Consider the following 17,704-nt stretch of genomic DNA (forward strand, 5'->3'; position numbering starts at 1 on the left):
AATAAACACCTGAAATGGGCTCTCACCTAGTTTTCCACTAGCTAAGTTTTTAAAGGTGGATTCACACAATATGTAATTTGTGATTTTTTAATGCAATTTTCAAATGTGACAGACAACAGCAATGATTAGAACTTGGGTAATAAGTTGGGAAACTTTTCTCATAGAGTCATTAACCCCAACTATCAAGTCTGTATTTTCAATCTACCCAGCATTTATCTATTACTAAGGTCCTTTCCAAGAAGTGCAGCATTGATTTAATTGAATGGTAATAAAAATGCATCACAGGGCATTACTTACTTTTAACAACTTGGTGGATAGCTTTAACACATTGTTTACTAGGGTAAGCTGTTCTTTCTTATTCGGCTTTTTTTCCATTTTAAGATATAAATTAATCTAAGGGAAGGAATAGAGATTAGGGCAAATGTCATATAAAAGATATGTATATGTACGTGTGTATATATATATACACACACACATATATATTGCATTCAATATGGCAGATTTGGAAGGCAATATTTTCAACTAAAATAAAATTTGAAATTCTAGTAGCTATTTTTACAGAGCGCATATGTCACATACCCAACCCCCATCCCTAATCAGTGGGGGGAAAAAGGCTATTTAGTGAATAAAAAATGATGATGAAGCAATTTATCAAAACAATGAAAATTTTATATTAATTTTAACAAGATGTAAACTCCTTGAGTTCAAAAACTATATCTTATTCATCTTGGTATCCCCTCAAAACTCTAACATCCTTATCAAACATTCATGGAACGGAAGAAGATAGGACAGCTACTTTTAACTTATTAATTCCTTGTTTCTTCCCTTACAGTAAGAATTTTTCACTATAATTCTAAGTTCCGCCCCACCCCCCCAGAAAAAACACTAATGATATCATATATTTTAAAACTTATGGATAAACATGAAATTAAAAACAAAAAACTAACTCTATACTACTTTATATTCATAAGAAACATTTCTCAATCATTATATCTACTCACATACTAAAGAGCAAGTATTTTTCAAACACTGAATGTATTCTATGAATGACAGAAAAGAAAGTCAAGCAGCTTACTAAACATACTTAAATGACAGGTACTCTAAAGAGCTTGACACAGAACATGAGATTAAAAGCATGCTCCATTACCACCACCAAAAATAATCTTTATACTGTGAAGTAGCATGGAGAATCCCCATGGACAGAAGAGCCTGGCAGGCTACAGTCCATGGAGTCATAAAGAGTCAGACACAACTGAGCAAGGAAGCACAGCACCCAGTCCTGGGAGCAGGTGGGGAAGATAGTATCCTCATTTTATATACAAAACAACTATATGGTTGCAGAGTGACTTGTAAGGTATAAGCTAACACAGCTAGAAAGTGAGAGAATCTAGACTCAACCCTGAATCTTCTGCATGAATCTTACTATACCATTTCTAACCACTGAATCAAACTATCAAGGACCAGTCAATACCTGTTCAGTAAGTAATATTGAGACATTGCTGTATTTCTTATTGGTTTCAGACCCCAATGAGGCTAAGCGCAGTAAGAAAAGTAGTAAAGCTGATTCCCAGATCAAAAACTCCCAATTATAAGCATCATTTAGGAAAGTTTTATGTCCACGGAGTACCTATGAATAAGACCAGAAAAAAGGTAAGTTTTTCACTTGTATTAATTACTGTAATTGCTCCTTTACCGTTTTAAAAACATTTACAAGATACCACCATTTTAATACTCAGAGCAGAAGTTTTAATACTCAAAGTATTATGAATTTCTCTAAGCTTCCCTACATTTTCTTCTTTGCATAAGGGACAGGAAGCATTTGGAAATCACGAAGGAAGAAAACATAAGTGAAATAAGACAAATGCATTTCCAAGCTCTTTAACCACAAGTGTGCCCACTCACAATTACATGGTGGCCATTTTTCAAAGTGTTAAATTTGCATTTGACTAGCAGGGCCCCCTAAAACCTGCTGCCCATTCCACTTACACGACTAGAAAATCCTGAGGATCATTTCTTCACCCCACTCTAGGATCTGAATAACAGCAGCAGCCACCAGTTATCAAATGCCTATTATGTGTCAAGCTTTCAGGTAGAAGTTTTTTGGTTTGCCTTTTTTTTTCCCCCCCCAAAACAAGGAGGACTGGAGATAACATGACAGAGTGAAAGAAACTCAAGTCCATCTCCTCTCACAAGCACACCAAAATCACATCAATAAAAAGACTGGGGCCTATCAAAAAAGATATTCTACATTCAAAGACATAAAGAAGAAACCACAGTAAGATGACAGAGGGGCACACTCACGATCATAACTATGATCCAATTCCACATCCCCCCCGTGAGTGACCCACAAACTGGAGAATAATTATATCACAAAAGTTCTCCCAAAAGAGAGCTCTGAGCCCACCCCAGGCTGCCCAGCCTAGGCACCTGGCATTGCAAGGAGGAATCTCCAGAACTTTTGGCTTTGAAGGCCAATGGGGCTTGACTGCTGGCGCTCCTCAGGACTGGGGGAAACAGAAACTCCACTCATGGAGGGTGCACAGAAGGGGACTGAGGGCAAAAGCAGTGACTTTGTAGGAGCGTGGGACAGACTTCCCAGCTGCTGCTGGAGGGTCTCCTAGGGAAGGAGGGAGTGGTGTGGCTCTTCCTGGGGTCATAAAAGCTGGCAGCTGACATATCAGGGAGTATTCACAGGGATGTGAACTCTGACTGGAGGTAAACATCTCGCTTTGGATCTTGGCACCAACGCCTGGCCCCACCCAACAGCCTATAAGCTCCAGTGTTGAGACACCTCTTGCCAAACAACCGAGAGGGTGGAACACAGTCCCACTCATCAAAAGATAGGCTGCCTAAACACTTCCTGAGCCCACAGCCATGTTGAGACACGCCCCGTGACACAGCCTGACCCACCAGAGAGCCAGCAACCATTCTACCCACCAGTGGGCAGACACTGGTTCCTCCCACAGGAAGCCTGCACAAGCCTGTAGACCAGTCTCAACAACCAGAGGGATAGCAGAAGCAAGAAAACCACAGTCCCACAGCCTCTGGAACTAATTCTGCAAGCACAGGTCAGAAATCACCCTGAGACCAGCTGAGACCAGGGTCCCTGGCCCTTGGGTAACAAGATAGGTGGGAGAGTACTGTTGGGACACACAGGACATCCCCCACAGAGGGTCACTTCGCCAAGGTCAAGAAATGTAACTAATCCACTACATACATAACAAAAAAACAGATGACTTCCCTGAGGGTCCAGTGGCTGAGGATCCACCTGCCAATACAGGGGACATAGGTTTGATCCCTCATCTGGAAAGATTCCACATACCTCAGAACAACTATGTTCATGCACCACAACTACTGAGGCTTGTATGTTCTAGAGCCCATGAGCCTCAACTACTGGGCCCACATGTTGCAAGTGCTAGGGCCCACGTGCTGAGAGCCCGTTCTCCACGAGAAAAGCCGCCGCGATGAGAAACCTACACACCACACCTAAAGAGTACCTCCCACTCCCCGCACGTAGAGAAAGCCCACGAGCAGCCATGAGGACACAGCGCAGCCCCAAATTTAAAGTTTCTAAAATAAAAAAATAAACAGTAAATTGTTGTTTAAAACAAAATAAAAAATAAAAATTTAAACAAAATGACACAGCAAAGGAATATGTTCCAGATGAAGGCACAAGGTAAAACTCCAGAGGAATGACTAAGGGAACTGGAGACAGGCAATCTACCTGATAAAGAGTTCAAAGTAAAGGTCGTAAAGATGACCCAAGAACTCAGAAAGAATGGCTCAAAGAGCAGTAAGTTTTTAGCAAAGAGCCAGAAAATATAAACAACGACCAAACAGGACTGAAGAATACAATAACTGAAATGAAAAACACATTAGAAGGAATCAATAGAAGAATAAATGAGGCAGAAGAATGGATCAGTGAGCTGGAAGATAGAATGGAGGAAATCACAGATACAGAATAGAATAAAGACAAAAGAATGAAAAGAAATGAGGACAATTTAAGAAACCTCTGGGACAATGTCAAATGCCCCAACATTCGCTTCACAGGGGTCCCAGAAGGAGATGAGGGAGAGAAAAGGCCTGAAAAAGTATCTGAACACTCTCCTATCATGGGAAAGGAAACAGTCACCCAAGTCCAGGAAGCGTACAGAATCCCATACAGGATTAACCCAGGGAGGAACATGCTGAAACATACAGTCATCAAACTTACAAAAATTAAAGACAGAGAAAATATGAAAATCAACAAGGGAAAAGCAACAAATAACATACAAGGGAATGTCCATAAGATTATAAGCAGATTTTTCAGGAGAAACTGCAGGCCAGAAGGGAGTGTGGCCTTATAATATAAATGATATATTTAAAGTGATAATTGGGAAAAACCTACAACCAAGACTACCAAGCAAGGCTCTATATTGTGGCTGATGGAGAAATCAAAACCTTTACAGACAAGCAAAAGCTAAAAGAATTCAGTACCACCAAACCAGATTTAAAACAAATGCTAAAGCAATTTCTTTAAACAGAAAAGGCCACAATTAGAAACAAGAAAATTATGAAATGAAAAGCTCATCAGTAAAGGCTCATCCAGTAAAGGTACAAAACCACCCGCACACAAATATAATATTAAAGCCAGAAACTGTGTGGGGAGGAGAGTACAAATGCAGGCTATTTAAAATGCATTTGAAATTAAGAGATTAACAACTTAAAACAATTTTGTATAGCTATAGGCTGCTATACCAAAACCTCATGGTAACCACAAACCAAAAATCCTAAATAGATGTACACACAAAAAAGAAAAAGGAATCCAAAGGCAACACTAAAGATAGTCAACAAATCACAAGAGAACAAGAGGAGAGGAGGAAAAAAAATATCTCCAAAAACACATTCAAAACAATTTTAAAAATGGCAATAAGAACATAGATAGTGATAATTAAATATAAACAGATTAAATGTACCAATTAAAAAAGACTGGTTGAATGGATACAAAAATAAGACCAATATATATGCTGTCTTCAAGAGACCCACTTCAGATCTAGAAACATATTTAGACTGAAAGTGAGAGGATGGCAAAAGGTAATCCATGCAAGTCATGAAAAAGGTCAGTTTTCATTCCAATCCCAAAGAAGGGCAATGCTAAAGAATGTTCAAACTACTGCACAATTGTACTCGTCTCACATGCTAGCAAAGTAATGCTGAAAATTCTCCAAGCCAGGCTTCAACAGTATGTTTGAACCATGAACTTCCAGATGTTCAAGCTGGATTTAGAAAAGGCAGAGAAACCAGAGATCAAATTGCCAACATCTGTTGGATCATCGATAAAGAAAGAGTTTCAGGAAAACATCTACTTCTGCTTTATGGACTAGACCAAAGTCTTCAACTGTGTGGATCACAACAAACTGTGGAAAATACTTAAAGAGATGGGAATACCAGACTACCTTACCTGCCTCCTGAGAAATCTGTATGCAGGTCAAGGAGCAACAGTTAGAACTGGACATGGAACAACAGACTGGTTCCAAATCGGGAAAGGAGTATGTCTAGGCTGTATATTGCTACCATGCTTATTTAACTTATATGCAGAGTACATCATGCAAAATGCCAGGCTGGATGAAGCACAAGCTAGAATCAAGACTGCCAGGAGAAATATCAGTAACCTCAGATACACAGATGACACCACCCTTATGGCAGAAAGCAAAGAACTGAAGAGCCTCTTGATGAAAGTGAAAGAGGAGAGTGAAAAAGTTGGCTTAAAACTAAACATCCAGAAACCTAAGATCATGGCATCCGGTCCCATCACTTCATGGGAAACAGATGGGGAAACAGTAGCTGCCTTTATTTTTCTGGGCTCCAAAATCACTGCAGATGGTGATTGCAGCCATGAAATTAAAACACGCTTGTTCCTTGGAAGAAAAGCTATGACCAACCTAGACAGCATATTAAAAAGCAGAGACATTATTTTGCCAACAAAGGTCCATCTAGTCAAAGCTATGGTTTTTCCAGTAGTCATGTATGGATGTGAGAGTTGGACTATAAAGAAAGCTGAGCATTGAAGAATTGATGCTTTTGAACTGTGGTGTTGGTGAAGACTCTTGAGAGTCCCTTGGACTACGAGGAGATCAAACCAGTCAATCCTAAAAGAAATCAGTCCCGAATATTCATTGGGAGGATTGATGCTGAAGCTGAAACTCCAATACTTTGGCCACCTGATGAGAACTGGCTCATTGGAAAAGACCCTGATGCTGGGAAAGATTGAAGGTGGGAAGAGAAGGGGATGACAGAGGATGAGATGGTTGGATGGCATCACTGACTCAATGGACATGGGTTTGAGCTAGCTCCAGGGGTTGGTGATGGACAGGGAAGGTAGTGTGCTGCAGGTCCATGGGGTGACAAAGAGCTGACACGACTGAGCAACTGAACTGAACTGATTCAAGTGGAAATCAAAAAGCTGGAGTAGCAATACCTATGCCAGACAAAACAGACTTTAAAATAAAGACTGTTACAAGGGACAAAGAAGGACACTATATCATGATCACGGGGTCGATCAAAGAAGGTGTAGCTACTGTGTATTCATATGCACCCAACATAGGAGTGCCTCAATATTTAAGGCAAATGTTAACAGACATCAAAAGAGAAGCTGACAGTAACACAATAATAGGGGATTCTAATGCCCCACTTACATCATTAAACAGATCATCCAGAAAGAAGATCAGCAAGAAAACATAGCCCTTAAGTGACACATTACACCAGATAGACTTAACTGACACTTCTTTAAACTTTTTGTTTTGTACCGGGGTATAGCCAATTAACAATGTTGTGACAGTTTCAGGTGAACAGTGAATGGATTCAGCCACACATATACATGTATTCACTCTCCCCAAACTGTCCCTCCATCCAGGCTGCCACATAACATTGAACACAAGTCTATGTACTACACAGTAGGTCTTTGTTGGTTATCTGTTTTAAATACAGCAGTGTGTACATGTCTCAGATGAACTTAACTGATATTTACAGAGCATTCCATCTGAAAGCAGCAGAATGCACATTCTTTTCACGTGAACATGGAACACTCTCGCAGATGAATCACATGCTGGTCCCTGAAGCAGGCCTTGGCCAATTTAAGAAAATTGAAATTATATCAAGCATCTTTTCCAACCACAACACTGTAAGATTAGAAATCAACTACATGAGAAAAAAAAAAAAAAACAACAGTCACATGCAGGTTATACAGCATGCTACTAAACAACCAATGTGGAATGTACGTAGACACAGAGCTGATTCACACTGCTGTACAGCAGGAATTAACATGACACTGTCAAGCAATTATACTACAACTTTCAAAAAATTAAACAAAAACACTATGACAAATTGAGAGAGAGAAACCACAGAAGAAAAGTAAAAGCTTTATATTTTGGTATCATTAACAGCACTTTTTTCCTACTTTTTCAAACAGGGCCCCCCCCCCCCTTTCAATTTGAACAGGCTAGAATCCATTCCTCAATCTTGATTGTAACTAGGTATAGCTATGTGACTGAGTTCTCCCCAATATAAAAATAACCACCACCACCACCAATGGATTACTGAAGAAATCAAAGAGAAAAAAATTTTAAATACCTAGAGACAAAGAAAACACGATTATCCAAAACCTATCAGACACAGAAAATCAGTTCTTTAGAGGGATACAAGCTTACCTTTGGAAAGAAGAAAAATCTCTAACAACCTAACCTCATGCATAAAGCAACTAGAGAAAGGACAAACAAAACCCAAAGGTAGTAGAAGAAAATAAATCAAAAAGATCAGAGCAGAGATAAATGAAACAGAGACTAAGAAAACAACAGAAAAGATCAATAAAGCTAAAAGTTTGTTCTTTGAAAAGATAAACAAAACTGATAAATATTTAACCAGACTTATCAGGAAAAAAAAGGGAGGGACCACATCAATTAATTAGAAATGAGAAACCACTACAAGCAATTATATATCAATAAAACAGACAACTTAGAAGAAATGGACAAATTCTGAGAGAAGTACAATCTCTCAAGACTGAACCAAGAAAAAATAGAAAATATAAATAGATCATTCACAAATACTGAAATTGAATCTATGATTTTAAAACTCCCAGACCAGAGACATTCACAGGTGAATTCCACCAAACATTTTAGAAACGAGATAACACCTATCCTTCTGAAATTATTCCCAAAAACTTCACAGGAAGGATTAATTCCAAACTCACTATATGAGACGACCATCACTCTGATACCAAGACCAGACAAAGAAATCACACACACAGAAAAAAACTGTAAGCCTATAACACTGATGAACATAGATGCAAAAATCCTCAACAAAATAATAGCAAACTGAATCCAACAATACCGTAAAAGGATCATATACCATGATCAAGTGGGATTTATATCAGAGATGCAAGGATTTTTCAATATCCACACTTCAGTGTGATACACTACACATTAACAAATTGAAGAATAAAAACTGTATGATTATCTCAATAGATGCAGAAAAAACTTTTGACAACATTTAACATCCACTGACGATTACAAACTCCCATCAAACTGGACATAGAGGGAACATATCTCAATGTACTAAAGGCCACATATCACAAACGCACAGCTACCATCATACTCAACAGTGAAAAGTTGAAAGCATTCCCTCTAAGATCAAGAACAAGACAAGGATGCCCAACTTCACTTCTTTGATTCAACAGAGTTTTGGAAGTCCTAGCTACAGCCTTCAGAGAAGAAAAAGAAATAAAAGGAATCCAAATTGGAAAGGAAGAAGTAAAACTGTCACAGTTTGCAGACGATATGATGCTGTACATAGAAAATCCTAAAGATGCCATCAGAAAACGACTGAAGCTCATCAGTGAATTTGGTAAAGCTGCAGAATACAAAATTAATACACAGAAATCTGTTGCAATTCTATACACTAACAACAAAAGATAAGAAAGAGAAACTAAGGAAACAATCCTATTTACCATCATATCAAAAAGAATAAAATACCTAGGAATAAACCTACTTAAGGAGGCTAAACACTTGTACTCCAAAAACTATAAGACACTGATGGAAGAAACTGAAGATGACACAGCAGATGGAAAGATATATACATATATATACCAGTTTCTTGGACTGGCAGGATTAACATTGTTAACATAACCATACGACTCAAGACAATCTACAGATTCAATGCAATCTCTATTAAACTACCATTGAAATTTTTCAAAGAACTAAAACAAAAAAAAAGTTTTTAATTTGTATAGAAACAAAATATGTCGATAGGCAAAGCAATCTGGAGAAAGAAAAACAACGCTGGAGGAAACAGGCTCCCTGACTTCTGACTACAATACAAAATTACAGTAATCAAAACAGTAACGTACTGGCACAAAAACATAAATAAGATCAATGGCACAGGATCGAAAGCCCAGAAATAAACCCACAGACCTACAGTCAATCAATCTATGACAAAGGAGGCAAGAACATACGATGGAGAAAAAACAGTCTCTTTGATAAATGGTGCTGGGAAAACGGACAGCTAAGTGGAAAAGGACAACATTATAAAATTTCTCTAACATTATAACAAAAATAAAATGGATTAAAGACCCAAATGTAAAACTGGATACTACGATATAAAGTTCCTAGAGGAAAACACAGGCAGAACACTCTTTTACATAAATCAGAGTAATATCTTTTTGGATCCATCTCCTAGAGTAATAGCAATAAAAACAAAAATAAACAAATGGGACCAAATTAAACTTAAAAGCTTTTGCACAACAAAGGATACCACAAACAAAACAAAAAGACAAATTACAGAATGGGAGAAAATGTTTATAAATGATGAGACCAACAAGGCTTTATTCCCAAAATATACAAACAGCTCATACAACTCAATAACAAAAACACCCAAATTAGCCCAATTAAAAGATGGACAAAAGATCTAAATAGACAGTTCTCCAAAAAAGGACATGCAGATGACCAAAAGGCACATGTAAAGATGCTCAACACTGCTAATTATTAGAGAAATGCACAACAAATCTACAATAAAGTATCACCTCACTTCGGTCAGAATGGCCATCATCAAAAAGTCTACAAACAATAACTGTTGAAGAGGGTGTAAAAAAAAGGAACCCTCCTACACTGTTGGTGGGAATGTAAATTGGTACTAACACCAGGGAGATTATGAAGGTTCCTTAAGAAACTAAAAACAGAGTTACAACATATGACCCTCCAATCCTACTCCTGGGCATATATCCACACAAAACTACAATTGAAAAATACATATGCATCCCAATGTTCACTGCAGCACTATTTACAACAGTCAAGACATAGAAGCAATATAAATGTCCATCAACAGACAAATGGATAAAGAAGCTGTAGTATATATATCACAGGGAATTATACTCAATGTTTATAATAACCTATATGCTTAGTCGCTCAGTCATGTCTAACTCTTTGTGACCCCACAGATCGTAGCCCGCCAGGCTCCTCTGTCCATGGGGATTCTCCAGGCAAGAATACTGGAGTGGGTTGCCATGCCCTCTTCCAGGGGATCTTCCCAACCCAGAGATTGAACCCAGGTTCTCCCACATTGCAGGCATATTTTTTACCATTTGACCTACCAAGGAAGCCCATATAAGGGAAAAGAATCTGCAAAGAAAATATATAGTTACATATAAACATGCATAAATAGGTATAACTGAATCACTTTGCTGTATACCTTAAACATAACATTGTAAATCAACTATACTTAAATTTTAATAAAAAAGAGAGAGCTCAGAAAGAGAAAATATTTTGTAGCAAACTCAGATTTGTTACCAAAATAAATTAAATAAATTTTCAACATTGGAAAAGCAGAGATAGTACTTTGCCAACAAAGGTCCGTCTAGTCAAGGCTATGGTTTTTCCAGTGGTCAGGTATGGATGTGAGAGTTGGACTGTGAAGAAAGCTGAGTGCCGAAGAATTGATGCTTTTATCTGTGGTGTTGGAGAAGACTCTTGAGAGTCCCTTGGACTGCAAGGAGATCCAACCAGTCCATTCTAAAGATCAGTCCTGGGTGTTCATTGGAAGGACTGATGCTGAAGCTGAAACTCCAATACTTTGGCCACCTGATGCAAAGAGTTGACTCATTGGAAAAGACTCTGATGATGGGAGGGATTGGGGGGCAGGAGGAGAAGGGGACGAGAGAGGATGAGATGGCTGGATGGCCTCACTGACTCGATGCACATGAGTTTGGGTGAACTCCAGTGGTGACGGACAGGGAGGCCTGGCATGCTGTGATTCATGGGGTCGCAAAGAGTCGGATACAACTGAGCGACTGAACTGAACTGAACTGAAAGATATTAAAGCACTTTGATAGAATAACAGCAAAAAAAGAAGAAACAAGCAATCGATATGCTGACTATAAAAGGCAACTAAAATATAAAGAAAAAATAAAGGAAAAGGGGTAGAAAACAAAGATACAGCATACAAAAACTAATCAAGAGACAGTATAGTTAAATTAAAATCAAATAGAGTAGATTTTAAGATACATTAGAAACAGAGACATTTTATCAGTTCATGAAGACAGACAAAGCTTGACACTATTCAGGATTAAAGGAGAGTAAAGAGCTAAATGACAGATGAGAGATGACAGCTAAATGAATATGTGATCCTGGATTGAGAAAAAAAGAAGACTATAAATTACATAAAAGTCAATCCACCAAGGAGATGGATATCAATTCCAAGTCTGCATGTACCCAATTATATTGCTTAAAAACATATAAAGCAAAAATTGACAGAAACAAAAGGAGAAAAAGATTAATCCATCATCAGAGCAGACATGACCATACTTCTCTCAATGGTTTATAAAATAAGGAAGCCAAAAAGATGAGTAAGAATATGGGAAATTTCAGCCATACAACTAATAAACTTGGGCTAATTTATAGAGAGGGAAAACTGCTCTCCAAAACAAAGGAATACAAATTCTTTCAAAGACCTGATGGAAGATTTAATGAAACTCACCATGTACTGGATAACGAACAAGTCTGTACTTATTTCAAAGGACTGAAAACATTCAGAGCATGTTCTCTGACTGTCGCAGAATTAAAACTCAGTAAGTGGAAACGTATAGAATAAGGCTGCAAATTCTTATAAAAAAGAAAACACAGAAATAGAAACAAAAAATATACAGGGACCTCTCCAAAGAACATAGGAAGGCACTTTAAGGGTCTCCCGCTGGCCACATCTAGGACAATTATGTATCAAAAGAATATAGTAATAGTTTATAATCCATTGGATAAAAACAAGAGCATAGGAATCCAAAACATAATAAATGAATGAATGATTAAATGGGGAAAAGTCTACTTTAGAGTGATAATAAAATTAGAAGAAATGATGAAGTTAGAAAAATCACTATTTTGTATCCATCATGATATATAGCTTTATTACCAATCAAAAACTTCCAATTAAGTTACCATGATCTTACTCTTATTCTCATTTCAAAAGTCATAAAAATTAACAAGTATTCAAAATAGCAAGAGAAATTTAGACACAGTAAATACACACACACACAGGGTTGGCCAAAAAGTTAGTATGGTTTTTCTGTACCATCTTACAGAAAAATTCAAACAAATTTTTTGGCCCAACCCAAGCAGAAGATATTAAGAAGAGGTGGCAAGAAAACAGAACTGTACAAAAAAGATCTTCATGACCAGATAATCATGATGGTGTGATCACTCATCTAGTGCCAGACATCCTGGAATGTGAAGTCAAGTGGGCCTTAGGAAGCATCACTACAAACAAAGCTAGTGGAGGTGATGGCATTCCAGTTGAGCTATTTCAAATCCTGAAAGATGATGCTGTGAAAGTGCTGCACTCAATATGCCAGCAAATTTGAAAAACTCAGCAGTGGCCACAGGACTGGAAAAGGTCCGTTTTCATTCCAATCCCAAAGAAAGGCAATGCCAAACAATGCTCAAACTACAGCACAATTGCACTCATCTCACACGCTAGTAAAGTAATGCTCAAAATTCTCCAAGTCACGCTTTAGCAATACGTGAACCGTGAACTTCCTGATGTTCAAGCTGGTTTTACAAAAGGCAGAACCAGAGATCAAACTGCCAACATCCACTGGATCATGGAAAAAGCAAGAGAATTTCAGAAAAACATCTATTTCTGCTTTATTGACTGTGCCAAAGCCTTTGACTGTGTGGATCACAATAAACTGTGGAAAATTCTGAAAGAGATGGGAATACCAGACCATCTGACCTGCCTCTTGAAAAATCTGTATGCAGGTCAGGAAGCAACAGTTAGAATGGGACATGGAACTACAGACTGGTTCCAAATAGGAAAAGGAGTACATCAAGGCTGTATATCGTCACCCTGCTTATTTAACTTCTATGCAGAGTACATCATGAGAAACGCTGGACTGGAAGAAGCACAAGCTGGAATCAAGATTGCCGGGAGAAATATCAATCACCTCAGATATGCAGATGACACCACCCTTATGGCAGAAAGTGAAGAGGAACTCAAAAGCCTCTTGATGAAAGAGGAGAGTGAAAAAGTTGGCTTAAAGCTCAACATTCAGAAAACAAACATCATGGCATCTGGCCCCATCACTTCATGGGAAATAGATGAGAAAACAGTGGAAACAATGTCAGACTTTATGTTTTGGGGCTCCAAAATCACTGCAGATGGTGATTGCAGCCATGAAATTAAAAGATGCTTACTCCTTGGAAGAAAAGTTATGGCCAACCTAGATAGCATATTCAAAAGCAGAGACATTACTTTGCCAACTAAGGTCTGTCTAGTGAAGGCTATGGTTTTTCCAGTGGTCATGTATGGATGTGAGAGTTGGACTGTGAAGAAGGCTGAGTGCTGAAGAATTGATGCTTTTGAACTGTGGTGTTAGAAAAGACTCTTGAGAGTCCCTTGGACTGCAAGGAGATCCAACCAGTCCATTCTGAAGGAGATCAGCCCTGGGATTCCTTTGGAAGGACTGATGCTAAAGCTGAAACTCCAGTACTTTGGCCACCTCATGCGAAGAGTTGACTCACTGGAAAAGACTCTGATGCTGGGAGGGATTGGGGGCAGGAGGAGAAGGGGACGAGAGAGGATGAGATGGCTGGATGGCATCACTGACTCGATGGACATGAGTTTGAGTGAACTCTGGGAGTTGGTGATGCACAGGGAAGCCTGGCGTGCTGCGATTCATGGGGTCGCAAAGAGTCAGACGCGACTGAGTGACTGAACTGAACTGAATACTTCAATATAATCATCCTGGCACCTTAACCTTGGACTCCCTGGTTCCCAGAGCTGTCAGAAACAAACATCTGTTACGTATGTGTATGTGTGTGCGTATGTGTGTGTGTGCGTGTGTGTGAGTGTATTCACTTAAATACAGTGAACTAGTTTAAAACAGAGAGCAAGTTCTATTTTCTTCTTTCCCCTGAAATAGATCTGAAACTCTTACCTGGGCACAACAAATGAAAGCAATGGAAAGTGTCAGTAGGAAGACAGAAGACACAACCACATCCACTGATCGCTGTGGGCCCCGTCTCTGGAGAGTGAGACACAGGTTAGCGTTTTAGGTCCCTGCTGGAGACAGATTAGGGGACCTAATCTTACTATGTTGGTGTGAAAACGAATGTTTATAAGAGGTTTCTGACACAGGATTTTAATATATTTTGGACATCTTCAACTTTAGTTAAGCTCTGAGATTCATGCCATTCAAGTTAAGGGTGTGACTGATTCACTAACACATTTTCAGCAGGAATGTTTCCCCAGAAGTTAGGAAAAGATGCAAAATTCAGCTTATCACTCTGCCCTAAGAGTTTAAACTTTCTTTTCCCTTTCCAAGCCCTTGTTTCATTAGCTCTACCAGCTCTGCAGCTAGATCACTCCCAATCTGTCGTCAAACAGGTGAGCTAGATGTCAGTCCCTGATATAATCTGTCCAGAACACAGGACTACCCAGCCTGGTGAATATCTGCCACCAGAAATTTCGATGAGCATGTTTCCTGTGTATTACTGCAGATATTCCACGGTTAGTTAAAACTCACCTTTAGAAAGGAACGCAGTGATAACCATATCTTAATGTTCTCCACCTTTTTAAGTCTGAAATGAGGTATTTCATATTTCCTAGCTTTCCTGGCAGAAGTAATATGGCTGAAGAGTTTTGCAAATAAAAATCTCTAGAGGAGGTTAAAAAAAAAAATCACAAAGTGAAATGTACATATGTGTCACTGTGTGTAAACTTATATAATTGTAAAATATTCCCAGCACATAAAAAATATTAAAAGAATCAAGTTCCGATCATTATGTATAATGTGCTTTCTGTAGCAACAGATTAATGAGCTATTAACAATGCTTTTTCACTTCCTGTCTTAGTGACTTCTTCAGGGGGGCTTCCCCAAAGGCTCAGTAGGTAAGGAATCCACCTGCAATGCAGGAGACACGGAAAATGTGGGTTCCATCCCTGGGTCAGGAAGATGCTCTGGAGGAGGGCATGGCAACCCACTCCAGTATTCTTGCCTAAATTATCCCATGGACAGAGGAGCTTGTAGCTTGGGCTACAATCCAAAGGGTCGCAAAGAACTGGACACAACTGAACATGCATGTACACATTCTTCTGATATACTACACTCTGGACATTTTCAAGGAATACACCTTGGAGACCTTTGTGAATCCCAACCTTCACAAATTCAAACATTTATACAAAATTCTAGCTTACTCCCAAATTACATTTCCATATAAAAACTGTAGTTTTTACACATATCACCAATATAATAAGCCCTCAATACCAAACTCTTATCCAATTTCAACAAATTTATTTCTCACTTGGCCATTTTTCAGAAACATTTTCACCTTGGAATTAACTACACACTCTACATGGTGGCTCAGACAGTAAAGCGTCTGTCTACAATGCGGGAGACCCGGGTTCAATCCCTGGGTTGGGAAGATCCCCTGGAGAAGGAAATGGCAATCCACTCCAGTACTACTGCCTGGTAAATCCCATGGACAGAGGAGCCTAGTAGGCTACAGCCCATGGGGTCGCAAAGAGTCGGACATGACTTCACTTTCACTTTCTACATATATAAAACACATTGAGGCACATCAAGGAGCAGGTGCGAACAATCAGCTAGGCTCAGCCACTTACTCCTACATATAGGCTCAGTAAAATTTCAGATTACAGCATGTTATTTGTAAATAGCCAATATCAGAAGTGTTAAACCCACAAATACCAAAAGTCCACTTATCAAGCCTCCACTGCCCATGTTAGCTTCTGGAGAGAGAACAAATCAAGACAACAAAAGCAACTAAACAGAACGTCATAAACCAAAAAAAGAGGTAAGAAATTTTACTCAGCTTTCTACTGACCTGTTTATATGTTCTCTCTGCCACACACATCATGAAAAAAAACATCCAGGTAAGACACAGTCGCTCAAAAAAGTTAATTATAGACAAAATAATAATAGGTGTAACAGGTGGTGCCCCACAAAAGAGAGTCAAGATCTCCTCAGCTGAGATGGATTTTAGCTGGTCAAGGTTCTTCTCACGGAACAGTCGGTGTAAAAAAGGGAAAAACGCTAATCCAATGGTGACGACATTTCCCAGCATCTGATAACCTACTCCTTGCTGATATGCATTAACCTGGAAATTAATTTAAAACAGCTATCATTATTGCACAGTTATATGCAGTTGTGAAGCAGTATTTGTCAAATACTATTTAGATTATTATAAACTAAATCTGTTCTAAAAGAAATACAAATAAAAATGAAGTACAGATTTATGACGTTAGGATCAAATAAGAAATATTTATAAAGTCTACCTGAATAATCAATCAGGCTCAAAGAGACCTCTGTAACAAATTTAAAAACACACTATCAAGTGAAAACTGGCTACAAAACTTAAGGTACACAGACTTGTGTCTTAAAAACAGAGTCAGTGTTTTGATCATTAAATACAATCTGAAATAGCTGTCTGTGTGTGCATGTGAATTCAGTTTCGCCCGACTCTGTGTGACCCCATGGACTGCAGTCCACCAGGATCCTCTGTCCATGGGATTTCCCAGGCAAGAATACTGGAGTGGGTGGCCATTTCCTTCTGCAATGAAATAGCTGCTGATTATTAAACAGATCTTTTCAAAAGTCTGAAAACTTATTAAACCTTACCCTGCTCATGATGATGCCACTTATTTCCAACACAGACATATCCATCTTTTTGCACTCATTCCCTTCCCAGATTATCGCACTAACTCGATCAGAGGCAGGACTTGAGTTCTGAAGCCAGAATAAATGGTTCTGAGAAGAAAAAATAAATATTTCCATCCACTCATTCTTTCCTCCTTTAGAATTGCTTCCCTGGGTCTGGTTCCCAGGCCACATTCGCCAGTGCTCTGCCTTGTCATTCTGTTCTCTCTCTCACAAAGCCCATCACTCCAATTACTGCCTCCACGATGCTGGCTTCTGGTCCTTTCTCCTCACTAAGCCAATTTCTTACCTGAAGAGAGAGGTTGTATGTCTTCTGTGATGATGGGAGGTAGGATTCCATGATCTCCGAAGTTGCTGCCCCCTCTAAGCATATGGAAGTGAGGATAAGCTTGGCGTATTCATGGGATATCAAGGAGGAAAGTATTTCCATAGCACCATGACTAGACCAGGGGTAGGAGGAAGTTGAGTAGGAGAGGCGCTAACAGGACTTAGATATCACAGGAGTGGTAAGGAGGT

General features: G+C 38.9%; 1 protein-coding gene across 20 annotated transcripts in view; it reads right to left on the reverse strand.

The window, feature by feature from the left end:
- The window catches only part of PHTF1 (putative homeodomain transcription factor 1), an 85,857-nt gene that overhangs the window by 15,842 nt on the left and 52,311 nt on the right, over positions 1–17,704 (reverse strand). For 16 of the 20 annotated variants that reach the window (XM_060413005.1, XM_060413001.1, XM_060413018.1 and 13 more), the window contains 6 exons: positions 17,150–17,278; positions 16,356–16,628; positions 15,038–15,169; positions 14,450–14,536; positions 1,472–1,627; positions 298–393 (listed from right to left, as the gene is read on the reverse strand). In XM_060413005.1, the coding sequence (XP_060268988.1) occupies positions 298–393; positions 1,472–1,627; positions 14,450–14,536; positions 15,038–15,169; positions 16,356–16,628; positions 17,150–17,278 (873 nt within the window). The remainder of the gene's footprint in view (positions 1–297; positions 394–1,471; positions 1,628–14,449; positions 14,537–15,037; positions 15,170–16,355; positions 16,629–17,149; positions 17,279–17,704) is intronic. The other 4 variants (XM_060413037.1, XM_060413046.1, XM_060413027.1 and 1 more) reach the window with 2 other exon arrangements.

Source organism: Ovis aries, chromosome 1 (genome assembly GCF_016772045.2).
Source record: "Ovis aries strain OAR_USU_Benz2616 breed Rambouillet chromosome 1, ARS-UI_Ramb_v3.0, whole genome shotgun sequence".
NCBI classification, from domain to species: domain Eukaryota; kingdom Metazoa; phylum Chordata; class Mammalia; order Artiodactyla; family Bovidae; genus Ovis; species Ovis aries.